This window comes from Alligator mississippiensis, chromosome 1, assembly GCF_030867095.1.
Source record: "Alligator mississippiensis isolate rAllMis1 chromosome 1, rAllMis1, whole genome shotgun sequence".
NCBI lineage: Eukaryota > Metazoa > Chordata > Crocodylia > Alligatoridae > Alligator > Alligator mississippiensis.
Window position 1 is genome coordinate 220,311,876 of NC_081824.1, and position 27,991 is coordinate 220,339,866.

Genomic DNA, 27,991 nt, shown 5'->3' on the forward strand with positions numbered 1-27,991 from the left:
ATACAATCCCAAAGTATTCAGGTCCCAAACTGTTACTAGGTACCAAAACTTCTCCATACACTACATATTTAGTGATTTTTTTTAAAAGGTAGGATTTTAATCTAATTATATCATTCCATAAAATTACTATTTTACAATAATCCCAAAACTAGCATTTCTTTTCCTCAGTATTATATTATCTATGCAAATGTCATCTCTTGCACAAGGGAAGTAACAGTGAGGTTCACAAATAAATGTTCTAGGGGACATGGAGAGCTTCTAAGGTAACCCTGTGAATAACTAAAACATATACACAAAAATTCTAATGTCTCATAGATACAGTTACTATTATTTTAATATTGCATGATGTAGCAACATTTGACAACCAGAAATGAATAAAATTAGGGAACAACTGATATGAGATGCAATCAGTAAACCATTAAAATAATCTCTTTACATGGCATTAATGCAAGAAATAATGGAGTACTGTGCCCACGTTGCAAACTGAATACTGAAAAACTGAAAATCTTGAATAAAGAGCTACCAGGAGAATTAGGGCCTAGAAAATGTTCTTTATTCGTGGGAGATTTAAGGGACTGAATCAATGTAGTTCTTCCAAAAGAGGGTTAAGGGAAGATTTTTAATAATGAAAGGTAATTTGGAAGGTAAGTATTGGAGCAACTTACCTAGGGATACGACAGATTCTCCAACATTTTGCATTTAGATCAACACTGTATCTATCTCCAAAAGATAAAGTCCAATTCACACAGGAGTTATGGTCTTCAGGCAAAAAATTACTGGGCCAGGTTGTTTGGCCTGTTGCACTGGAGGTCAAACTAGACATTATAATGGTTCTTTGTTTCTTTATGTCTTTAAAATGGCTGAAGAAGGAATCTTCAGCAAAACTTTATAGCTATGAATTACCTAGTTATTAAAAATGTACTGGCTCTTAGTTCTGTAACCTTTCAAAATTAATCGCACAAAAGGTTAATTTAAAATATTGGAAAATTAGGAATGGCAAATACCTGATTACTATAAATAAACAAAGTATAATTACGAAGGTCTGCTGAATGGAAAGTAACCAGATGCAAGCAATATCCTTACAGTCTGAAAGATAACAAACATTTAGTTGCTAATCCTTCAAAAGGAATTATTTAACAAACTCCTTTAAAATAATAATAATAAAAAGTGATGTTTCCATGAAAAGGAATGTCTAAAAATCCTACATTTAACTAGCACTGAGGTAGTGACAAAATGAATGGAAGGCAGGAAATTCGACGTTTAAGCGGACTCTCCAGCCTTAGCACACACCATTGTCCTTTATCCCTTAAAATTTAATTAAAACCCAGTTCTGACCAGTTGGTAATAAGCAGTACAGAAAACTGATTATGGGAATTACTTCTCTTCAACAGCCTATTGTGATACACTTCCTCTGCCTGACATACAAAGACTCTATGTACATCTTTTTTCCTCTCTAAAAAGAGAAAGAAAAATCTGGTATGAAATGTTTGTAGTTGCTAATCGTCTGTGCTGCTGCAATGAAACTAAGCATCTTCTTTTTAAAGTTAATTTAAATACAGTGCTTAATCATGCTACATTATGGTAGGAGCAGCAGCAAAGGCTGTAGCTAAAATTATGTTAGAATTTCTGTAAAAGATTTTGTTTTTAGTTACTTATCGGTTCTCTATAACTGCTATTGTTAGAATTGAAATTCTGCTATCTTAGCCTCTATCAGAATGTGAATTCATTGCATGTAGTGACAAGAGCCCAGACACATTTGGAATACAGGAAAAAAAATACCTTGTAGGTATGTATATGTGGGTAGGGCATCTGAGAAGGAGCATATACACTTCTCTATTATAAAATTAATTCTTGTAGCCATAAAAATCTTTTCATTATCCTTTCAGAAAATATCACATTCACTCTTTTCCCAGACTTGTCCCTCCCCAACTCTACCACCATCCATGTACCTCTTCCACTGAGAGACACTAATACATATTACAGTTATTCCTATATTGCTTTATTTTGCTACTAAATCTATGATTTCTGATAATGGACCTCCAAAAAAAAAACAAAAAGGAAAAATACAAATTAAAAACAACTTCAGTAACTAAATCTCAGTATCCAAAACACTGCTGACTCCCACAACCCTCTGAGCTAAAGGAAAATCTTCTTTAGTCAGAAGTTGCAGGGTTTTATTCTCTATGGACAGTTGTACATACCTGAGCAGGTTAACAGAGACACAAACAGAAACCAGTGGGACACATGCTTAATAGGAAAAGGTGTAACTGGGTTCTAAAGTCACTTATTTCTGCAGTAGCAGTAGCTTTAATTAAATGGTCCAGGGAATGTGAGAAAACTGTTGTTAAGTAATATCTTTTACTATATAGGCTGAGACACTCGAGGAAGAGCATGTTATACCCAAAAGCTTGCTTTACATCTTTCCCAACTCTGTACCTAGTCCAATAAAAGATATTCCTGTCTTTAGCATTCACATACTTTAAGCAGAGGGGCCAGGCTACATTGCAAATTATTTGGGTTTTCCAAACAATGCACTAATGCTTACAAAACCAGTAACACTCTTTTATTATTTTGAAACAACCATTTCAAGCCTACAGCATGAACACTGTTTTGTAGTAAAATGGTAGCCTGAATAAATCATACCAAATGTGATCGTCCCACATAAGGAATTTATATATTGACAGGGGTGGCCAACCTGTGGCACGTGTTCCATAAGCCAGCCTCTGCATGTAGGAAGTAAAAGACGAGGGAACAGTACCATACCTAGACTCCAGGCAGCCCCAGGCAAACTTTTAGTATCGGGCCCCCCTTTGCCAGAAATAATTATTTTTTGTTGCAAAAGACTTTATCAGATCTGTGGTATCAATGTCTTTAAATAGTTCTCAACTGATAACACTGTCAGTCCCGTATATGAGTAATAATAAGACTTTTTTTGCAATTGTAATTTTTTTTTCATTTTCAGGCACCCTTTCTGTCTGGGACCTGGGTGGCTTGCCCATGCCTGTGTCTGGGTCTGCGAGGGAGGGAACAGGCAGCACAGTGACAATTAGGGAAGGGAGCAGAAAATGGAACTTCAGATTGGGCAGGGAGCACAGGGAAGGGAGCAGAACACAGAGCAGCAGATTGGGCAGGAGAAGGGGATCGTAGTGGTGCTTGGAGAGGGTACGGGGCCAATTTGTGGCATGCTTGCCAAACAGATTGGCCCCCACTACCATAGAATATTCTTCACCTGTTGAAAATATTCCTGATGTAAACTGACAACAGTACCAGTGCAAGAATTTAGCTGAGTAGCAGGCACTTGCTTTCACAGCTGCTTGTTGGGGATCATGGTATGGACAAAGGGGGGGAAAAAAAATAAATATAAGTCTTCAAGCCAGCAGGGGTCTGTGGCACATGCTGTCAGTGCCTGTCATTCAGAGTTGTAACTTCTGCTTTTCCAGGTGATATATCCCACATAGAGTTTTTTCTTCACACAAAGCAAAACAGTTTCACACTAAAGCTGTGAACAGTGAAAAAAGCCTCCTGAGGCTTAAAGTTTACTTGCCTGTGTTCCTGAAAACCACACATGTGGAGCCATTAAAGCAGTTCATAGGGTGCCACCTCTAACAGGCCTGCCTTGAAGAAGCTGAACTGGACTTGAAGACCCAAGAGGTCTCTTCCAGTCCTACGCGCTTATATTCCTTTGTGTGTATAGACTCTAGCAAATTGGTTCAGGGTAGACCTGAAAGGATCCCACTTGAATTATCTACAACAAGCAAGCCTTGTTTACATGGAAGAATTTGCAGTTGCACTAAACATTTTCTCTACATCTACGCTTACAGTAATGAATAAAGTAGGGCTTTTTTTCAACCACCCAAACAGTAAAAGAGCCAAAACTGACAAGAAGGAATGTGTTTTTATTCCCTGTGGAGATTATTTTTAGACGTTCTCATCCTTAGATGGCTATTTATCAATGCTATTCCCATTCTGATGTTCTCAGTCACATTTCACATGGCGACTGTGCCAACACTTCCAATGGCAAGTTTCTAGTTTTAAAATCTTCTAACACAGCTGAAAGTGCTTCAAACCTTACATCCCAATAGCCATGTTACGTGTCATCTGGCAGATTAAATGCTCTACTTCAAAGGTTTTCTCAAGTAAAATTAGCAAAACTAAACCACATCCCTACTCTACCAAGTAACATTTTTGATCTGTCAAAAGATGGATCAAGGTGCATGTCATGGGAATTTGTGTCTGTAAACTGCCCATTTCTGGTATATTTTTTTGTGTTTTAAATAATGAGTAGTCTAAATGAGTCACCATTTGGTCAAATGGCCCAAAGTGTTCTCTCTTAATCAACAACAGTTCACAAAACTAAATTACAATACAAAGCTATTGTCTTATTTCAGTATACTAGTTGCCCTTTCAAGTTCTCTTACTATAAACCATCCCAAGCCTTTCTCGAGAAGAACGGCATATAAATGACATACGCTAATAAATCTGAATCAATATTTCCTGGTTGTATTTTAAAATTATTACAGCATTGTATAATCTAAAAGGCAGACTGTCTAGGAAACGACAAAATAAATTAAACTAAGAACACCGAAATGCCATATGAGATAAAATGAATAGGCTGGGTTGTCCAGAACTCCATCTTTGATCCTGACGAGTAACATTTGCTTCTAAAAGAATCATAGAGTTATATGCAGACAAATCTTTAAAAAGTTGCAATGTATTATTTTTGCTTATGCAACTTCAAGGATTTTCTTTTTAATTGTAGGCAGTTTGTTTGTGGAACAACAAGAATCCCTGATACAACAGCCTTCCTCATAAAGAACAAGCTGCCTAGCTAGTTTGGGTATTTGGCTCTATCTTACAGACATACTGCCTTGGTACCTCAAAATCTCTCCCCCATTACCTGGAATATCCTATTTGCCCTCATATCACATAGCTCTCTTCCTGAATTGGTTGGAAATTACCAGGAAGAGTCTGTTCTTTAAGAAAGAAACAATTGCTTTCTCTTCCGAGACCATCATCACAGATACTTCCTGGATATTTTACAGAGCTGCCATGCATCACATTGCCACATCTGATTGTAGGTCAGCCTGAATGTAATGCTCATAACTGAGCTGCACAGAAACTGAAACAACCCTTGCAGGTTTCTAGAGGTTACTCTGGCACCTCCCAAAACTCTGAGACTAGAGATTGAAATTATGCAAAAACTAGTATAAGTAACTGGAAACCAGTTCAAATCTCCAATACAACAAGGCTAGGGACAGACACTACACATAAACCCGTTTAAGTGATCAGAAATTGGTTTAAACCTGTAACAGAACAGAAGTTCAGTGCACATAAACCAGTTTGAAAATGGCTGAAATCAGTTTGAGATAAACCTGGCTGAATGTAGTACCAGACTTAACTGATTTGGCTCAAACTGGTTTATGCAATGTCTGCCGCAGACCCTTTGCTGGTTTAAGATATACCAGACAGCCCCAGCATCCTCTGTGGCTCGGCGAGGCTCTCTGCTCCACAGCAGGGCTTGTCCCTCCCCTCTGCTCCCTGGCTGCAGCTCCAGTGGAAACTTGCAAGCGCAGTGGGGTCTGCTGGCTTCCCGGTGCTCCCCTTCCCCCTTCACCACTTGCTGCTTAAGCAGAGAACCCTTCCTCCTCTCTGCCACAGCATGGACTCTAGCCAGCATATGGTATCCTAGCTAATGTTGTGTAAGGCAGATAGGACAGTGTCTGATTAGGGTTTTTTGGAGGTAATCAACAGCTCAGATGGTAATGTTACTGCATTCCTTCCTTTGGAACAAAAAAAGCTGTTTAAGAAGCGCTTGTAATGAGGGAGGCTTTGTTTTCTGATGGGATGTTAAATGCTGATAACACAGTTGACAAATGCTCTGCTATCAAGATGCAGGGGGGGGTGGGGGGAAGAACCACTCCCTAACCACAGTATGGTGCCAGGGCCTGGCCACACCTTCCTCAGCATTTCTGGGATGTCTGTCTGGTTACAAAACTGATTTAGCCTAGCCAGGTTAAACTAACCTGCAAAGATTGAATCAATGCAGGTTCAGGGTTTTTGAATGTCTGTCCCTAGCCCAGAAGTTCAGTGCACATAAGCTGCTTTTAAAATGGCCAAAACCAATTTAAGATATACCTGGATGTAGTATCAGACTGAACTGATTTAGGTTAAATAGGTTAATTGAACTTCTGTCCCAGAACCCCTCCAGATTCCAGTTAACTCACAGTCCCCCAGCATCCATAGATACTTTGCATCTCCCCTGCAAACCGTCCCTCACAAGGTGGGTGGGCTAGCCTTGGCCCAAGTTGTCTACGCTAGCCAAACAGGCCTGCTTAGCACCCCCTGACTTCTGGCTTGGGCCACTGTAGGGCTGTATTTCCAGAATCAAAAGTGAATGTCTGTTCACTTGCTCATTGGTTTAGACTAACCTGCAAAATTGAATTGATTCAGCCTCAGGCTTTTTGACTGCCTGTACTTATCCTGAGAGTCAACAGTAGTAGCAGCAGCAATTAGTAGTTTTCAGTGGAAGTTGAGGGAAGGAAAATAAAGAGGGGGAAAGGAAAAATAGAGAATGCTTCAATAACCCCCAAATCCCATTTTCTTGTGAGACCCCAAGTTTTAGCTTCCTGACTACCTTGATTATCCCTAAGGGAAATCCATCAGGGAAGTCTGTGTAATTCCTGGCCTGCTGTCATTTGGAATATAAAGTTATGACAACTGTCAAGTTATTATTTAGTACCTTTAGCATCACTAAATTCAAGTCATTACTTAAAGCTGAAGGTTATGGTAACATAAAAATCAATTAATTAAATACGTTATATAAAGTAACATAGAGAGCTTCACTTAACTTGGCACCTATCTGGAGGCATATGACTATTATTTCAGCTATTTGCAGTATGTTAAGCATGAGTTTCTATCTTAAATGGGAATACTGCTAGAAACAGACCAATATTTGTAATTGAATTGTGAAAAGTATATCTTTATGTGGATCAAACTGATTCTAAATTAAGATACTTCACTTGAGAACCAGCTCTTAATTTGTAAACTGAAATTATACCGATAGCAAGTAAACCACATTTTACAAAAATTGCATTTTTATTTGCACATTTTCAAGTAGCTAACACTGCATATTTTCCCACTATCTAAAATAAAATCAGCTTCTATGTAGAGGTCTTAGAAAATTCATTCTTGTCTAGATGAACATTACGGCCAACATTTTCAAACTTGGGCATTCAGCTTTCAGCACCCAAGCTCAAAAACTCTCATGAAGCTGCTTAAATCCCCAGTCATGCAGAGGAGAGCACAGATTTTACTCTTCAATTACATATACACCTGCTGTACCCAATGAGACTGACAGGAAATGTAAATTTCCCACCAGACAGCTGTCTGGCTAGAGTCTAAAAATTACTTTGAGGTGAGTGAATAGGGTGTTCATATCCTGCCAATTGTAGGATTAGCAAAGACTCCGCACACACAAACATCAAGAGGGAAATAGGGGCCACTAACAGGAGGTAGAAAGTCCATTCCAATTCTCATCTTAGTAAGCAACAAGTTTCCATTGACTACCATACTCTTTTATTCATAGTGGATAGTTTTCAGCAGCTGCCCTCTAAGCTTCATTTAGAGTTCCAGAGAAAAGCGGTCTAAGGCCAGGTCCACACTAGAAACATTTGCCAGTGCATCAATGTCAGTTAAGAAAGGATTTTTTGCAACATTTCCTCTACCAGTAAAAGCCATGCCGATACAGTTACAGCAGCATAAAAAGTACTTTTACCACACTTTTATTTGTTCCATATTTATAGTATAGTGTATCGTTTTGTTTGTCAACTTTGTGCACAGAAGCCCTCAAGATGGTTTTGGAAATGTTCTATCTTTGATTATCCAAAAAGCCTTGGAGAAAGTAGGGGTTTAGGTTGTAGCCGTGTTGGTCTAAGGACATAGGCAGACAAGGTTCCTTGGGTGAATTTGATATCTTTTATTAGACCAACCCAAATAGCTGGAGAAAAGTTATTAAGCAAGCTTTCGGGTTCAAAAACCCTTCGTCAGGCTAAGGAAACTGCAGCAGTTGGTGTGTGCTCTTCCTGGATGGAATGAAAAGTAAACAAGCCAGCGGCTGGGCTGGGCTGGGCTGGGCTGGGCTGGGCTGGGCTGGGCTGGGCTGGGCTGGGGAGTCAGTTGCCAGGCCGATTATAATGTATCAAAAATCCAATGTCTATGTTTAGTCCATGATCTCTAGTATTCAGGAGGTTGATGAAATGGAGCTCATAGGCTCATCTCTGGGAAGTGCTGTGTAAGTTTCCCTTGAGGATCAGGACTGAGAGATTGGAGAGAGAGTGGCCCTCCTGTGAGAAATGTGCCCTCACCGGTAATTGGGTATTTCTGTCTTTGATAGATTTCTGGTGTGCATTCCTTCTGGTGCGCAGTTGTTGTTTGGTCTCTCCTACGTATTTTCCATCAGGGCATTTGGTGCATTGGATGAGGTATATTACATTTCTGGAGGTGCAGCTGTAAGATCCTGGGATGCTGATGGCTCTGTTGTGTGGTGTAGTAATAGTGGGGGTGGTGGAGATGTGTTGCCAGGTTCTTGTCCTGGCACGGAGGAAGTAGAGCTCTTCAGATCAACATACCTTAGAGCACTGAAACTGCCTTCTAAGTCAAGGATGCTAGCAATGCTCTAGAAAACATGAATGAATTTTCTTTGGATAGACTTTGTTCAATCTGGTCTTTCTTTAAATGTTCATATAACTGCATACTTAAGAAAACATATACATCTTTATAAAAGGATAGAATATGGAATAAAATCTTAAAGAAAAATGTGGATTTCAGTGCAAATTAATGTTCCTCTTCCTAGAAGGAAGTATCTATTGGTACTACTTATTTTAGGAATGTTCAGTCTGCTAAGAAGAAAAGACACAGTGAGATGGTTCACACAGTGGAGTCTTTGGACTCCAACTCTTCCATCAAGGAATGGAGGTTCTGTCAGGTACCAGTTTGGTGTCACAGCTAAATTAATTTAATAGAGTTGTGACAATGCTTTGAGATCAAATTTAATTTATGTGTATTACTGAGATTTACTTGGGAAATAGACTCTTATCTAAATTTGCTCTCATTTGGTATGCTATCCAAGACAGTAGTATGCTTATTTAATAAACAAACAATTCAGAAGATATTAAAATATATCTTCAGTCTCTTTAATACAAAGCTCAGGACTGAAGCAATTATGGGACTATTGAATTACTCTGTAATGCAAATACTAGATAAAGCAAGCCATTCAATTGTTTTCTCTTACCTTGTTTTATTCATTGTCTTTTCAATGAAAATAAAGGTGATATAAACCCTTGCAACCCTATCATTTATATTTTAGTTGTTGGTTTTGTGCTTTTATTTAGTCCATCTGTAGCTTGTTTCTTCATCAATAGGATATGATCTGATATGCAATGACTGTTTATTTTCTGCCTGGCCTTAGGGAAGAATGGAGGGGCAGGATTACATCGGGGTACCTCCAAACTGATCAAGTCTTTCCCCAGGGCTTTTAATGAAACTAAGGATGAAGGTAGAAATGATAGGTGTGGTATTATATCCTCTGGCTCAACAAACACAAAGGAGTATTTCAACTCAAGAAAATTATAATCAGAGAGGCTCTTTTGTCAGGAAAGTGCAAGAGTTTGAATCCTCTTTACTGATACTTTAACTTCTCTGCTGTGATTATCTTTCACATAGTCCAATTCTTGTTTTGGTTATACTGACTTACATGAGAAGTTACGTCACTGATTTCAGTAGTACTACTCTGTAGGCACATCTGTATGAGATGTTTATCGTGGAGCTGACGAATTAGCTCTAAAGTCTAAACATCTAAACATGCAGCCCTATTAGGCTGCAGAAAACTAATTAACTACACCGCAAGACAGTACTTGTAAATACAAGTACTATCCTTGCAGTGCAGTTCTTTACTGTGCGGCAATACATGTGTAGACACTGATAGGACTGGCTGGGGCACGAGGGTGCTTCATTGCGGGGCTGTTTGCCAGCTAGTCCCATTCTGGAGCAGTCTTATCCCCCAGCCAGCCCTTCACAGCATGTTGGGCCACGGGGAGCAGCCCTGGGCTGACAGGCTAACCCCTAAGGCTGCCTGCCAGCTGGAACCGCTCCAACCCAGCTCAACATGCTGCAGTGCCAGGAGTTTATTTGTGTGCCTCAATTTCACGTGTAGACACACTGTGTATAAGAAATTGTAACTAAAAGTCAAACTTGAAAATTTACTTCCTGTATAAAGACTTCCTTTTTCCAACCAAAATTGAAAAGAATGTATTTTAATATGGTTTCATATACAAAAGACTTACAAACTGCAATAAATGCTTGTTGTAAATCAATATCTGCATGCCTTATTATCATTATGACATAAATCAAATGAGAAAAGTTTACAATAAAATTGTTTCTTTTCTCTGTTTCCTTCAGTGTTGTTACCAGGGGAGGATCCAAGGGGGATGCAGGTGGATAGTCACACTGCCCCTTTCAGACCATACTGCAAAACCACTAGCTAGGGTATTTTAAGTTCCCAGATCAGGTAAGAATTACCCCCTCCCTTCCCTTCCATGCTTAGTAACACTTCCTCTCCCCTCCCATTTCCCTATCCTCCCATCTTCTACCCACCACTGCTGCTGTCCCCACTGTCTCCGGGTGCACCAAGAGCAGGAGAAGCTCCAGAGCTGCACCTCCTTGACTCCAGCCAGTCTGTGTAGGGAGCCAAGCTCAGCCCAGGACAACAGCAGCAGCAGTGAGTGGGCTCTGTGATTCCTCCAGGTATTCCCCAAGAACCCAGAGGCAGGCTCAGGAAGGGGGATCCCATCTACCACTGCTGCTGCAGCAATTGTCCTCAACCCAGCTCCCCAAACAGCCTGGCTCAAACAGGGCATGAGCTGCTCCCCACCTCGAGGCAGCTGGAAAATGCAGCAGCAGGCAGGGGAAGAGGCAAATCAGAAGGGATGGAAAGGGTAGGAAGTTGCTGCTAAGCATGGAAGGGAAGGAACAGGATGTCAAGAGCTTTGGGGAAAGATGTTTACCTGATTCAGGGACTTAAAAAAAACCCAGAGCTACTGTTCCCATGGCATGGTCTGCTCACTCCAGTGTTGGCGCGGGGGTGGGGGGCACAGGGAATTGGGAGCAGGGATGCAGTTATCCCTTCAGTGCTGGTTACTACTCCTGCATCCCCCTTTACAAAATCTGGGATCCACCAGTGGTTGAAACAAATCAAAATTTCCCCTCTTTTAAACGGGGCAATCTAGAGATAGCAGGTCAGCTCTACATCCTGGGATGTGCCAACTGCCACAGTGCTGATATCACAGCAGCATGGCTTGATGCCAGCTATGGCAGTTGCTAGTACACCCTCCCCCAACCTCCTCCAAAAAAAATCTTAAACTTGGGGTCCTACCCCAGTTTCTCACCCCAACCCTAGTAATGCTACTGGGGCAGCCTACTATGGAAACTGTTCCAGTGTGACTTTCAAGTTTATGTGTTCATTAGGAATCTCTCTCAATAAGTTAAACAGTGCTAACGCCCACTTCACATCTGCTCACTGAATTTCTAAACAGTAGTACCTGACATTGAGCAAGGGAATACCACAGAGATGGTCCAAAATAAGTTTCCATTTTTTGTTACATTCTTGAGAATGGGTCTACATCATCTTTACTATGGATGAAATATCTTGGATTTACTTAACAACTCTGAGTTAATGATTTTGGTTACCTAACGAATCCTAACTATATTGTGTATAGATGCTTGTGTCTAGAACATGAATTATGACAGGACATAGGAGATTCAAAATCCTTGAAAAAATCACTGCAAGAAATATTTAGGTCGACCTTTAGTTAATGATAATTTCTGAAACCGCAGTCACCATCAAAAACAGCAGGATACTAGGAAAAAATATACAGTGCTGTTATCACTTTGACCTGATAGCATACCCTACATGATGCATGTATCCTATACTATGCAAACGTACTAATAATGTGTTACAGTTATAAAAGCATTCCAAATTTCTGACTTGCTGCTTCTGAAATCTTCCGGGTCCATTAGGTTTTAACTCTACTGCCATACACCTTCCAAAAAATATTTTCCCTACAGTTTTGCCACAAAGTTTAATTTTCTGACATCCATGTAACAAGTATCAATGATTCTGACATAGAAACACAGGCAAAGAAACTATTTTCCCTATTGTCTTACTATTTTTTAACTTAATCAATTATACTGACTAATTACATTTCTAAAATTTCATACACTTTTACATTTTATATCTGTTCCTCATGTGAGAAGCATTACCATTAATAACAGAGGTCCAGAATAAGGCCATGACTTCTTGCATTTCAAAAATAAATAATAAGACATGTCTTAGAACTACAGTGGTTTGTTGTGGAAAGTGTTTTAAGTGCTACCTATACTCTTAAATAGCGTGTTTAAGGACTCTACATAAAAAGAAAGCAACATAAAATGAGGTTCTGATAGCATTTTAAAAACCTTTTAGTATTCTAAGGCAGCTGTAACCTGGTAAAATCTAATTATTTCTCAAATACCCTTTGGAATTGTTCAGGAAGATTTGCTACAATTTCTAACTGGTGCATTAAGCATCTGACCAGCCTTTACAGACTAAAGGATAGCTGAATGTGCATTCTATATCTGTTTTATGAGCACCCTAGAGTTGTATGTTAAAGCATAGCACTACTGTGTTGTAGCACGCATTACAACTTGTTGATTGAGAAAAGTTGGCTGGACTTGAGAGACTTTAGGACAACAACATGTTTAAAGATGCTTTTATAATCTTAATGAAATCTCAGTTAAATAAATCACCTATAGCATAGCTTTGTTTTCAGGAATAAAATATATGAATAAACCAAACAAACACAGGCACTTATAAATACAAGTGCATATGTAATTCTTACAAAATGACATTTTATATTACAGCTAATGCACTCAGCATATGCAGCCAAAGCCCGAGGCATTCAGCACATTATAAGAAGATAATTTATTAACTGCTTAAGTTATTATACATTTTTTACCTGTTACTTTAATGGACAATTTGCTGACTATGAACTAATAAATCAACCTAGAGAAAAAATGACCAAGTATCTAGATAAATATCTAATTTTGTTAATATAATCTTTGCATAACTCTCCTTTTGCCAGGTTTTTATCATAAGGTTACAGAGTGTTTTATATTGAAAAAAAAACAAATAAATGTTACTCTTTTCAGAGGAAGACTGGAAGTCAGGAGATTGGGGAGGGGGGGCGGGAATCTCCTTAACCATTTTGTTAGGAACCTTCCCATTTGGGCATCTTTCCATACTGAATACATTGCATATTTAAACTTTATAAAAAATATAGTAAATTTACTCAACAAAAACATATTTAAATGAGTAACTTAAATTCTGTTTACAGAAGGTGAGTTTTGAAAATTTAAAGAAATACTTCACAAAATAGATGGGCAAAAAGATAAGATAAAAACTAAATCATTAGAAAACAAAGATCTAGGGCCTTGTTTAAGAAACATAATTGCAAGGTACATCATTTCTTGAGTTCCTGGTGATTTTCATAGGTCTTAAAGGTAAAAATAAATATAGCTCTCTTGTGAACTTAATGGAGCTTGGCCTTGCTGTCTTCTGCTAACAACAAAAAGTGCAATCATTGAACAATTGAGGTCAACACTGTCCTTATCTGGAGCTTGCCTTCCACTTCTATAGCACCAAGTCTTGTTGATGAACACAGAGGGTCACACTGCTGTATCAAACAAGTATACAGACAAGATAAACTAAATGAAGTTAATGAAGAGAATATTATCAAATACTTGTGAAAGCAGCAATTGATTTGACTCAAGAAAACAAATATTTTGAGGAAATTTCAACAGACAATGAGAAATGTCAACTATGTTAAATCAAACCCAAGTTAATAAGTTACCAGTAACAGGGAACTTTTGCACTATAAATTGTCAAGTAAATACATTTCTGAACTGTCTTACCAAAAAAAAAAAATGAGTATGTATGAATGCATTATTTATACTACTCCAAATTTCTTAAGAAATAAGTAAGTATCTCAAAGGAAGGCATTTTAGAGGATAACTATACACCATGATTAATTTAAAATAGACTTCAAAATACTAATGTGTTAGTTAATCTTTGGTTTGGATGATGTTTCCTATCTCCCTTGATTCCTATGTCAACAAAACCTTTCCAAGTTTCCTTCAGTTGTTTTCTTTCATCAAACGAATTGCAGCATGACCACTGTTTTTGAAGGAAAAGAATGCAATCATGCTTGTTTCAACATAGGTGACAGACTCACAAGGAGAGTCATACCTTATTTAATCAAGGAAAGCATTTGTTTGCACTAAGTTAATGCACACACAAGCATTTATGGAGAATTTTATTCCAGAACTATTCCTGACAGCATCATACCAGAACTTGGTTGCTCAGATTCACTCAATATTTTTGCAGTTGCAGAGTGAATCAGAGATTATAAATAAGGATTATTCAAAACTTTTTATTTGTAACATAAAACTTGATTAAGCCATTTCTGAGAAACTAAATCTCATGTGAACTTCATTATTTAAAAAGCTATAACAATAATTTCTTACTCATTTAGACTCAAAGATGATTCACCGTGGTTATCTTTCATTACACAATTGCATTGCATTTTCAAATTTAACATCACTTTCCAATGAGCAGCCATAACATCATTTCCCACATTCTTTTAAAAACGTGATTCTCCCAAATTAAAAGATTTTCTCAGCCTTTCTGTACCATTGCACTATGAATCATATTTTGCAGATATATTCTTAAAGGACACTCAACTTCAATAAATCTTAAAAGCGTTATGTTTGTAACCAATCTGATAGGTACTAACAACACAGCCTTACATTTCAGTTCTGGCATACTGTGCTGCATTTGCCGCCTTCTACTCCCTCTAGTGTTGGTAATGCACACTCCTGGTCTCTCTGCTTATTCAGTTACCTCACTAAACAAGAGCCAAGATAAGACCTGCCCATTTATGACATCACCTCTTTATTCAACCACTGTTAGGTGAAGCTTTAACTTCAGACTTTGAGGTGGGCTGTGTGCACGCAACTAGAATGCTTTCCCTCTCTCACTCCTTCTCAGTCTAGGGGAAGTGATCTGACACGTTACAAGCTCATACCATAGCTGCTATTGCTTTTTGTTTATTGGACCTGAACTAAGGGCTTTTATTACTTCGCATGACCATTAGTGGAATTACGGCTGTTCCTGCATTGTAAATAGGATTTCTTTTTCTCATCTTGTAGGTAAGTGTTTTAATTGATTTCTTCTAATTTCCAAGAAACTTTTATCTTTTACTGCCCCACAAAGATTTTTCAAGTGTTGAAAGACAACAAATTTAGCAATCGGAGATGAGCAATAAGATAAAAGCAAAACTGCCAGGCAGTCCGGCTGTGCTGCATAAATAAGAAGTTTTTATAAAAAGCATGGGTCAAATTTAAAAACAAATCATTTCAATCTCTATGACAGTCTCAGCCTTTGCAAACATTTGTATATAAATCAGGAACCTGAAGACTATTACTTTGCTCTAATCACAAGGAAAAAAAACACATTATAAATTGTCTCTCTAAAATTAAAGCTTCACATTTTCCAAGCATGGCTAGTACTGCATGTGTGGTATTATCCCTTAATAGTTGTTTTTGCAGTTGTGAAAGGAAATCAATAATCCTTCAGCACATGAGCATTTTGTACATGAAGAACAAATATCTTGTTCACAGCTCGATCTACTTCAGTATACTTACAATCTTTTGTAAAGGATAAACAAACAGCTACACCTAGATTTTAAAGCCTGAATTACTATCCCACAAGTCTGTAATGAAGAAAACAGATGTGAGTTTTAACAGCTTAATTAAACTCAGACTGGAAAGAATAAAGCTTAAAAATATTCCTTTCCTAGTATAATGCCAAAATTCATTGCTTGGACAAATGTAGTATGTGACCTGCATAATAATTCAACAAATCTAGTGAGACAAACTAACAAAGCTAAGCTCTAGGGAAGTGCATCAAGCATGCAATCATTCCAACTGCTATATTCAGTAATTAAAAAAAAAATCCTGCTAGTGTTATACTCTGTAGTGATTGTCCACTCATTTAAAAACTTATTTTTGTGACTGTGTATCTCACTCGCACACAAAAAGGGAAGGAATATTTTCCACTGAACAGGTTCTACAAAATGTGACACATAGACACAAAATTTCCAATGGATTCTTTGTGGAACAAAATGGTTGCACATATATTAGAAAGAATGCAACAGGCCTAACCTAATTTTTCTCAGAGATTGAAATTATTTTAAAACATTTAAAAAATGGCCTGATACTATTTTTCATGTGAAACTATCTATGGATGCCCAATTTTAATAAACATTTTTCTATGTTGATTCCCTGTTAACTAAGTTGCTAATGTTATCATTTCTTTTTGCAAAGATATAAAATGTATATACTTAGTTTATATGTTTACAGATGAATTTTAAAAACTTAATGTTCAATTTATTTATACAGGCCACCTTTTTAGATTATTTCCTCAAAAAATCCTAGTTCACGTATATAAAAAGTACTAGTCTCACTTCTTCATACCCTTCCTTCAGTCTGATGAGAGCTGTAACTGAATAGTCTGTAAGGCTTAAGGCTTACATTGAACATAACCTTACTACAAAAGCACTATCTGCAAACACTGTTCTCCACTTTAACATTCACATGAGATTATACCATCAAAATATATTATTTCTGATATAGCTATCATTACTCTAAGCCTTAAGTCAATAAATCAGTGGCAAAAAGCAAACACTGCTGTGGAAGAGGATGCTATTTCTATTTCAGGTATTGTATTTTGATTAACTTAAACTTTTAATCTCTGTGACTGTCAGATGCACTGATTGTGCACATCTCTGACACATCTAGTCAAAGTTGCAAGAAGTGTTGCAATGTATTAGAGTGACAATGAATGCATGCAATTAACTAATTAATGAAGGTATTGTTAAGTCATACATTACTAATTTGGTTTGAACATAAAAATTACTTCCCTTCAAATCAATTCTGGTCAGTTCAACTGTACAACTGAACATTTTCTACTCATCAGCATTAGTGAAATGCAGAATCATAATGCAATTAAAGCTGCTTTTACCTAGAAATCATGTCAGATCAACTTCTAAATGTAAATGGTCTTGGCTAAATACCTCTTGGAAATATGTAACTATGGATATTCATTGTCTACCACATATCCATTGGGGTTAACTTAGAGTCTGTGAAAAAATATGATTGAAATGTGATTAATAAACTATTAATTATTACGAGCTCTGTTTCTTTTACCTCCCAAACAAACAGAAATTCCAATTACATTCACCATCTACTGCCTCAGGATATAGTGTCTTAATGAACGTTTCTTTGCACCCAGATGCAAAATGCAACCATCAATTCAAGTATACAAATAGAAAATTGTCTACTGTCAGAGTAATAAATGATCCATATTTTTCTTGTCAATATATGTCACAAGTCCTAACCTGTTGTAAATCTGACTTACTAGGTCAAATTTAAGCATTTGTTTGACCCCTCCCCCTCACAACCATACAGAAACCTAAGGTTCATTTAATTTCTTCCAAAAAACTTTGAAACATACTTTAATATTAGACTTTCATTTTCAAAGGTTCCAGATTTAAATATTTCACATAATAGATAGCCCTGAATTACAAAAACCCCATTTGTTCCCTTAAAATGTAGAGAATTGATTCTATGTCATCATTGTGTTAATTCTATTACCAAGAGTTTGAGTTCATTTTACTTATAAACCATGTATTTTCCCTATGTCCTCTGGCCTATTCCTTCCCTAGATACCACTATTAATTTACAGAATTCATTATTTATTTTTAGAATTTTAAATGTGTCTATTTTCCCCCCTAAATTCAGACAATTTTGTTTTAATCACATTCATACTGAAAATGACCAGATAAATACCATGGTTAATGAAGTCAACATGGCAAGTAAGATTCAGTAAACTCTTTCAAAGGGTGATTTTTTTTCCCTTGGAGACCTCCACTGTTTTTCTCAACAGGAGACTTTGTTGTAATTAAAGCAGAGAAAACTGGACAGCAGCAAAAAACATCTGACTTCTGGCTCCTAAAAGCAGACTTTTTGTAGTGTGTACCACCCCCCAGTGGGCAAAAACTCGGTAGTAAACTCACAGCAAGCGTTCACCTTCAGGAAGAAAATGTGTGCTTTTTACTGCAGGAATAAGAAAGATGCATTTCTTGTTCTTCATGTTTTTATCACATTTAAAATGAAAAGTTTTTAACTGATCTAAGAAAACAGAAACTGAACAAGGAAATGTTTACATTTTTCTTTTTTTCCCCCATTAAATTTACTGTAAATGTCTTTAATTGGTAGGTGGCCATCTTTTACACCTTCCAGAAAGAGACATCTATGCTAATATTTCTATAAAGTTTTATTTAGCCAACAGTAACCACTAGAAGATGCACATGTAGATGGAAAACATTAATATAGCAATCATTTGCAAGTATTTTTATAGGTGACTAAAAAAAAATCACCAAAGGCTAGCACTGTGAAAAGCCTTTAGTAAGGAAGATGTATATCACAAATTGTATACATCACAAATTGTTCTCTCCCACTAAGAACTACGACGACATTATTCACTTGGATTATTTTACAAGTAACATGTATGTTATGAAAAACAATTTAACCATCAGATAGCCGATATCAGGGAAACTATTAAAAAGACCATCGGCAACTATTCTAAGTGGGAAAGAAAAAACATTGAAGCATTGTCTACCAAATGAACGGTATTTTGTGTGTGCTTAACCTCTTGCTCTACCTCAGCTTCAGTGCCAGGAATTTGTTAAAGCCCCTACCAGGTACAATTCCACTTAAATTTGACAAGGGAAAAAATTTACTTTGAGACAATGACAGCATTTGTTCTCTATTCTTTAACTTTCTATGCGAGTAAGTTACCTTAGCTGCAACTCTGAAAAGAAAACCTAGAGGCCATACTTGGCTAAACCCAAAGAATACAACACTCCCTCCCTCCCCTTAATCCCCCCAGAAAAACCAACCCCATACTATTCAAGTGCTATCTTTTCTGTTTTACAATTTAGCATTCAAACTGCAGCATTCCTACAGGCGAAGCAGAAGCAGAATGCATTTCATATAAGCAGAACTTCTACAATACTCTGGACTAACAGCAGCAAATTTTCACTTCTGATTACAGAAACTTCCTTTCATTTTGACACGTTAAAACTAACAGAAATACTGGCCATAAAACCCTTCAGAAAATATTAATTGTACAATGGAATATCATTTTACATCCACCTCAATGAACAATAATAGTGCTTCTCTTTCACTGCATGCAAAAATGCAGGAAATTTCACACTTTTACTCAGCATCCACTTAAAGTCAACATTAAAAACAACTTGATTTACATACAGAAGCAAGTAAAGTGAATGATTCTGCTTTTAAGTTTTTCAGGAGGGGGAAAGAAAATTTGCATATTTCTATTAAAGTTTTCATAAGCAAAAAGAAATTCTTATTCAGCATGAGAGAAGAAATAATTTAAACTAAGAAGTCTACATGCTCCACATCCATTTTAAATTCCTTGGCCCTCAGGAGGATACTTAGAGGTCCCTCTGCTTGCTTAGCGTCAAACAAAAGAATGGGGCACCTTCCTGAAATATGATGATAGTGGTAATTTCAGCTCCTAGACAAGGTGTTTAGAAAGCATTTTGCTGTCACTATCAACTAACCCTGAAAAATACATTTAAGAAAACCATACATATACTTTGTTTTAAATACAACTGAATACTTTGTACACGTTTAAAAACTTAATAGACCTTTTTAAGCAATTGTGGCCTCTGTAATCCAGTAACTTGATCAAAGGTTCTAAACTGATCACATACACAATGGGCAATTATTCAATAATTTTTTTACAAATCTAAAACACATTAAAGACATCATTTCTTTTGATGCCCATCCATTCCAGATACTGACATAGTCATTTAAAAATACAGTAATACACAGTAAGTGAAATATTAATGAAGAACTCAAATGGTTTGAAATATTGAAATTTAAACTCTTAAAGCTGAATTAACTCTACATTTACAGCCTAAAAATAATGCTTGACATAGTTTTCAATAATTGTTTTAGACAGTAACTGGAAACAAACCATCAGCTTTCACAGGTACCCAGATTCCTACCATAGAAAACAGGTTATATTGACTAGTTAAGAAACTGATGCAGTCTAAATGAAGCCACACTTAAAATGAACTAAAAACAATTCTTGACTTTGTGCAGCTTTTATCAAAGGATGGGGGGGAGGGGAAGATCTGTTTAACTTTTTATTTTTTGGCTAAAGGCTCCAGCATCCTGCTAAGTTACTGTAAATAGTTTAACACTTTTTGCTTAGAGCAAAATAATGCACTTAAGTACTATATAGATTTTACTACATAGATTTCCTTAAGTTCAATAATGCAAGTGTTTTATCCCATATATCTTTTCTTTATATAGTACAGTTTACTTTACACATTTTAAAATAAGACTGTCCTCATTTCTGTGCAAGAATTACATCCTTAGTACAGCTTCAATTTTGGAATAAGTACACGTAAGGTTATCACTAGCCATATAACATATGTGCAGAAAATTGTGTTTCCAAACATTTTAACAAGGATTATTATTTTAGGAAAGACCATGAATATATTAAGTAGACGTACTTAAAACTTTCTGTTCACAGTGGTTCACCTCTTATTTTTTTAACTGAAGAAATCTGGATATAAATATATTTCTTAAAGCATAAATTAAGACTTTACTTCAACTTTCCCTCTCTTTTCCTTAAGGTTTTTTTCTGTTTTGTTCAAAATTAATGACTTCTTTCAAAACCATGGGTCCATGAAGCCTCCCAACTCGATGTTGTAGAAACCTGGACACTGTGTCTGTACCAGTGGGGGGTCATTTTTCTTTTCATCCTGCAGGCTCAGCTATAATGACTTGATGTCAGGGAATATGTAGAGACAGCTCAAGAGGAGGAAAGTCTGAGCATGGCAGCAGGATTCCCTTCTTCTCTGTAGACAGATCACTGCAGCCTTTGATATGCAAAAACATTGTTTTCAGCTATAGCTTGAGATATAAAAGGGAAGTGCAAGATATCAAACACAATCAAAACCTGAAGAAAACTGTTCTCAGTTTAAGAAAGGGAGGAGGGGGGCAAAGCTTAATCCACATTTTTGAAACAGTGTCTTCTTCTCCAGAGAGACCTGCTTTTATTTTTCTTTCTCTTGTTTTGATGTAATTTTGAGAGAAGGGATAAAAAAATTCCAAGAACTTAATGAGCTTTAGTGCTTTCAGTTTAATCCTCCATTGCCACTAATACAATAGTGGCAATAAATGAAAGGTTGCATATCAAATGGAGCAAAGAGGCAACAGTTTAAAATTTGAAAAGGTAAAACAAATACATTTATCTTCTCTGTCTCCACCTGTTTGTAACTGTTTTTGTTTCTCAGAATACATACTCAGAAACTAATCAAATGCATATTTTTTCAGTTCACTTTTTAGCACCATGTTCATTATGAAAACTTCTAATAAACTATTTTCTCTCATTTTTATCAATGGATTAGCAAAAGTTAGTTTCCTCATATTCTAAAAGCTTGGGTTTTGGGGTTTGGTTTTTTATTTTTACAAGTTTATATTCCTCCCCCCACATTATGTTTCAAGAAAATATCTTCTCTCAGACCTTTGTTGTAATTTTGAGTTTGGCAAGAATGTCAGTTTTATGCAAATTAGACAATGAAGTATATCACAAGGTTTAGGAATAGATTCTAGGCTGCATCACCTCATATTTCCACATGCACAGCAGCCATGTAGGTCATAGATACTAAACAATGCATGATTTAATTTCACAGATTGTTTCTGACTTGTTGCTATTTTGCAGCTCATGCTTATTGGGTAGCATAGGTTAGAAATGTCCTAAAAATGATAGGCTATTCTATTATGCCAAGATGTAAACAGGTATTAGAACTTCCTTTAACACACGGTGCATTATTTAAGGTAAAAGTAAAAATATTTCCATTCTTAAGAGTAACCACATACGTTAATTTAAGTCACTACTTCCATTAACATGAACTACTGAAACAGGTTAGAAAGAAAACAACTAGAAGAAGGAACACAGTATTTAAAAGTTCCCTTAGTAGACATTTATTTTACTCCAAAGGGGTTTCTTTACATAGAATTAGGGTCTCCCATACCTCCATTACAGATCAATATCTAATTTACAATAGTTTAATACCAATGTAACTGCTGAATCAGGTCCATAGCATTCCACTTCCAAGTTGCAAAAGACAAAATTAGTTTAATTTTTACTATGCTTAACTATTGTAAACATTAACAAGTTTCTAATTGGGGATAACGGAGCCATTCTTCAGGCTCCTGTTTTCTTAGAACAGTTGAATTCTGAAGATGGCTGGCTTACTGGAATATATGCAACTGATAAGGGGCAAAGCAAATTGCTGTTATGGCTTTTTTTAATTTTAGGGTCAAGAATTTCCATTTAATAGAAATGCTACCTACGGGCATTTACAGGACATACACTATGAATCTCACTGGATGACCCTGTAAAATAAAAGTTCCTGAAGTAAAACACTCTAAAATCAGATTTTATGCTTGTATTTAAGAAATCTAAACAGCCAAGCCAGAGGTTTTCCTTTAGATATAACAGGTCTTATTCCCTGATACCCTACCATGTCAGAAACTGGAGCACACCAGCACTATGAAGTGCTGATCTGAGTAACTACTTCATGGCAAGGTATTGCCAATGCAATAAAATAGCTTACGTTTGAATAACACTACATATTTTAGTACAATTTATGTAACACACAGAGATGTCCTCATCCTTGAAGGCTGAATTAAGGCAGGTGGCCAGGTAATCCACATACTTCAGAGTACTGTCTGTGATTAAGGTGAAACGTTAACACAGCGTATATAGGCCCATCCTTTCTACTTTTAATTCATTAATTACCACAGAGTTATTTTTTTTATTTTATGTTTAAAGCAAAGTGGAGGATCACACTATAGCAAGAATGAAAGCAGGTGGTAAAAGCATGCATAGCCTCCACTAAGACTGGACTTCTCATTTTTAATCCAAAGGGGCATGCATTTCTTTTTACAAAAATAATTTTTCTATGCTTTGTTGATTAAAACTGACTTTAATTACTATTGCACTGAGACTGACAAAATGAGATCGCTAAATTAAAGACACAACAAATGTAAAATTAGACAGCAGGGTTGCTGACTGTTAGCAGCTCCACACATTTTACTGAATTATTGACATATTAAGGGAGCAGTGTATGTGTTATGAATATAATAAAATGTAACTGTTTATATAAAAGAATAATGAAGTGTACAGCTTCTCTTTGTGGCCAGTGCCCATTGTTATAACAATCTGTTTATTTTCACAGGATATTAACAGTTCAAGGGAAGTTTTAGAAGAGGACTTCTCTAGGATGAAAACAGTGTACTTCTGTTTCTTTAGAAGAAAATCATTTGAAGCGCATAAATTCTACTTTAAATAACTCGGTCTTACGGACCACAAGGAAAAAAATTCTGTATTACAAATTTTGGAAAAAAATGTGTTAAGTGAAAGCTGGAAACAGTTCCTTTCCAAGGAGGTATGGCTTTATCAGGATGTAACTACTGTACAAAGTTTATACTTGGATAATTTGGGACAGCAAATAAAAACTTTTCTCAACCTCCTGAAGAATCTATCAGCTTTCAAGCCTCAGCATAATGAATAGTTTCTATCACGGGGAACTAAAGTTACTATCCCAGACTACTACCGCACATAAAAGAGTTCCTAAGAATTACAAAGAGAACAATTTCTGCTAAGGGCATTACATCCAACAAAAGAAGCTCCTCATGCATAGACTTTATATGAAGAAAAAAACAGAAGTCTCACTCCTGCACATAATCAGGAAACTGAAGCTTTTCCCCTCTACAACCTGGTGTGCTTATGTACCATGATAAACCTTGGTTGGATTGTTCACTGAACATAGTGGAGCTAGACAGGAAGCATACATACATTACTAGGAAAGGTCACTTGAGTAAACACAGTCAAGAAAAACACAACTATATGGAATAAACCATAAAACTTCAAAAGTCACTCTCCAGAGAAAAAAAATATTTATGTTTATTGGATTTCTTCAAGCACAAAATTTACTCACACCTTTAAATAAGGTAGGCTGAATATTCATTTATTTTTTTCTGTTATTCTGCAGAAAACAATGCACAATTAATAAATGAACCTGCAAGAGAAAAGGTCTTGACATCGCATAATACCTAGGTCATCTTATAAATTTTCAGTACCCTAATTACAATGATAATTGAATGATGTTGTCTTGGAAGTTATAAACATGCTAATTATGTAATTTGAATGTACAAACAAACACTACCAATGCATGGTCCAATTTCAATATCACAAGTTTATTTTTATATTCTACACTGCACTTTAAATTAACAAGATGTGAAAACGTGGGTAAACCTGACAAATAGTCTGTTATTAGCATAATGCTTAGAAAGGAGACTTTCAAGAATGACAAATATTTAAACATTAAATTAAGCATGTAATGAAATACTCCATCCAGTCATCTGGAAGAGCGTAGCTCTAGCAGCTCTGAAAATATTTCCCAGGCTACATACCAGCTCCTTGGGTTATTCTCACTTTTGACCATTCCAAATATTTTTAAAGGCCCAAGCTCAACAGTAATAACAAATTACTTATTTGCATTGTGCTTTGATTACAACAATATGGGGCTGACCAGTCTAAGGCCAAAGGGGCTCTTTTTTGGTCCTTGCTTTTTGTTTGTGTTGTGGCCTTTTACTGAAGACACTAGGTCATCTGCTGAACTATTATACTCGTATTGGGACCCACCTGTCAGCTCCCCTCCCTCCCCAAACAATACTAAACATCTTAAATTGGAATGAAGGTAAACTCTTTAATATCGGTTTAAAAGGTGTATTTTTGCTTAAGAAAATAATATGCATATAAAACTCAGATGATTTTAAGTTATTATACAAAACAAATTCTAAGCCATACAAAGTAGAAATTCTGATATAAAGAACTTAAATCATTAACCTAATATTATCAGGTTTACAATAATACACACATCATATCTTCTACAGTTTGAAAAGTGTAATTCATTCTAGTTTCTTGACCAATAATCTGGATACTATTATTCTGTTTTTTAGGTTGTTGAAGACCAGAAGACTAAACTGTGTGCAAATCTCACCATTCCTGACCATGATTGGTATAACTTGGAACATTTTCCTAATTTGGACTAAAATAGGGCTATTGCTTAAAATGGCACCTCATTCTGTCAGCGCTAAATCATGCCCTTCAGTGTGTCGCTGTGATGCAGGTTTCATTTACTGTAATGATCGTGATTTGACATCTATCCCTACAGGAATTCCAGAGGATGCTACCACTCTGTACCTTCAGAACAATCAAATAAATAATGTGGGGATTCCTTCAGAACTGAAAAACTTGCTTAGGGTAGAAAGAATATACTTATATCACAATAGTCTAGATGAATTCCCTACCAACCTTCCTAAGTATGTTAAAGAACTACATTTGCAGGAAAATAATATAAGGACTATTACTTATGATTCACTTTCACAAATTCCTTATCTGGAAGAATTGCATTTGGATGATAATTCAGTTTCTGCTGTGAGCATTGAAGATGGAGCTTTCCGGGATAACATCTATCTCAGACTGCTTTTTCTTTCTCGAAATCACCTTAGCACCATTCCCTGGGGTCTGCCTAAAACGATAGAAGAGCTACGCTTGGATGATAATCGCATTTCCACAATTTCAGAGCTGTCCCTTCAAGATCTTACAAATCTAAAACGTCTTGTTTTAGACGGAAATCTTTTAAACAATCATGGATTAGGAGACAAGGTCTTCGTGAATCTAGTCAATCTAACAGAACTGTCATTGGTCCGCAATTCCCTTACAGCTGCACCGGTAAATTTGCCAGGCACAAACCTAAGAAAGCTTTATCTCCAAGAAAATCATATAAATCGTGTACCACCCAATGCTTTCTCTTATTTAAGGCAATTGTATAGACTAGATATGTCCAATAATAATCTAAGCAATTTACCTCAGGGTGTCTTTGATGACCTGGACAACATCACTCAATTGTTTCTTCGTAACAACCCTTGGCACTGTGGGTGCAAAATGAAATGGGTACGTGACTGGCTGCAGTCATTGCCTTTAAAAGTTAATGTACGTGGACTGATGTGTCAAGCACCAGAGAAAGTGCGTGGAATGGCTATCAAGGACCTCAATGCAGAACTATTTGATTGTAAGGATGATGGTATTGTCAGCACCATCCAAATAACTACTGCAGTACCAAACACATTATACCCGGCCCAAGGACACTGGCCAGTTTCTGTGACCAAACAACCAGACATAAAGACTCCTAATTTGAACAAAAACTACAGAACCACAGCAAGTCCAGTACGCAAAATCATTACAATTTATGTGAAATCTGTAAGCACCGAAACGATTCATATTTCTTGGAAAGTTGCACTACCAATGACTGCTTTGAGACTGAGTTGGCTGAAGATGGGTCACAGCCCTGCCTTTGGATCTATAACTGAAACAATAGTAACAGGAGACAGGAATGACTATTTACTGACAGCCCTTGAGCCAGAATCACCATACCGTGTATGTATGGTTCCCATGGAAACCAGTAACCGCTATCTCTCCGATGAAACCCCTGTTTGTATAGAGACTCAGACAGAACCCCATAAAATGTACAATCCCACAACAACCCTAAACCGAGAGCAGGAGAAAGAACCTTACAAAAACTCTAATTTACCTTTGGCTGCCATCATAGGGGGTGCAGTGGCACTAGTAGCTATAGCCTTGCTTGCTTTAGTATGCTGGTATGTTCACAGAAATGGATCCTTGTTCTCGCGGAACTGTGCATACAGCAAGGGACGGAGGAGAAAAGATGACTATGCTGAAGCTGGAACTAAGAAGGACAACTCCATCCTAGAAATCAGGGAGACTTCTTTTCAAATGATACCAATAAATAATGACCAAGTGTCCAAGGAGGAATTTGTAATACATACCATTTTCCCACCTAATGGAATGAATCTATATAAAAATAACCACAGTGAAAGCAGTAGTAACAGAAGTTACAGGGACAGTGGTATTCCAGACTCAGATCATTCCCATTCATGATACAGAAGGAAATGATGGACTTTGGTTTGTTTTTCTAACAAGAAATGAATGACTTTAAAGGTTGCTGTTCTACTGCAAAACACTGGATTAAAAGACTGACAAAGCAATGTACTGTACATTTGCCATATAATTTATATTTAAGAACTTTTTATTAAAAGTTTCAAATTTCAGGCTACTGCTGCGATTAATGTAGCGGGGATACCTGACCACAATTCTATATTTTAGTATTTTTTAGTAATTTGTACTGTATTTTCCTTGCTAATATTGAAGTTACAGACCATTTAACTTTTGTGTTCTACTGAGTAAGATGACTTGTTGACTGTGAAAGTGAATTTTCTTGCTGTGTTGAACAATCAGGACTTTGCATTCGAGATCCTTGTAAGTATAAGCACAGGCCATTTTTCACTTTGGTATTAATAAAATGTTAAACCTGGCAGATTGATGAGATTAAAAAGCCGCTGCAAAAATTCACAGAACTACAAACAATGTTGGGACTATTACATCTGTAAACCACAACAACACTCAATAAACAAAAATGTGCGTAGTAATGGGCAATATCAGCTGTCTGGATATATCCATTCAACAACAGTGAAATCAGAATTTATTTTATACACAAATTGATCATATGCATGAGAATAAAGCTGTTGTCTTAAAAACAATTTTGAGGCCTAGAAGTTAACAAAACTCCAAAAGTGGCTTCAAGAA

The 27,991-nt window shown here is 36.6% G+C and overlaps 2 protein-coding genes across 4 annotated transcripts in view; one reads left to right on the forward strand and one right to left on the reverse strand.

Annotated features, from left to right (window-relative positions):
* MACROD2 (mono-ADP ribosylhydrolase 2) overlaps window positions 1-27,991 on the reverse strand; it is a 1,573,191-nt gene that overhangs the window by 1,331,609 nt on the left and 213,591 nt on the right. The window lies entirely within an intron of this gene.
* Window positions 15,071-27,843, forward strand: FLRT3 (fibronectin leucine rich transmembrane protein 3). Its single transcript, XM_006260832.4, has 3 exons — window positions 15,071-15,300; window positions 23,499-24,273; window positions 25,285-27,843. Exon 3 carries the CDS (start codon window positions 25,337-25,339, stop codon window positions 27,284-27,286), a length of 1,950 nt encoding a protein of 649 aa, XP_006260894.1. The 5' UTR covers window positions 15,071-15,300; window positions 23,499-24,273; window positions 25,285-25,336; the 3' UTR covers window positions 27,287-27,843.

Excerpts from the sequence above, each read along its gene's own strand:
- FLRT3 (XM_006260832.4), top strand. The coding sequence starts at position 25,337 with ATGATTGGTATAACTTGGAACATTTTCCTAATTTGGACTAAAATAGGG.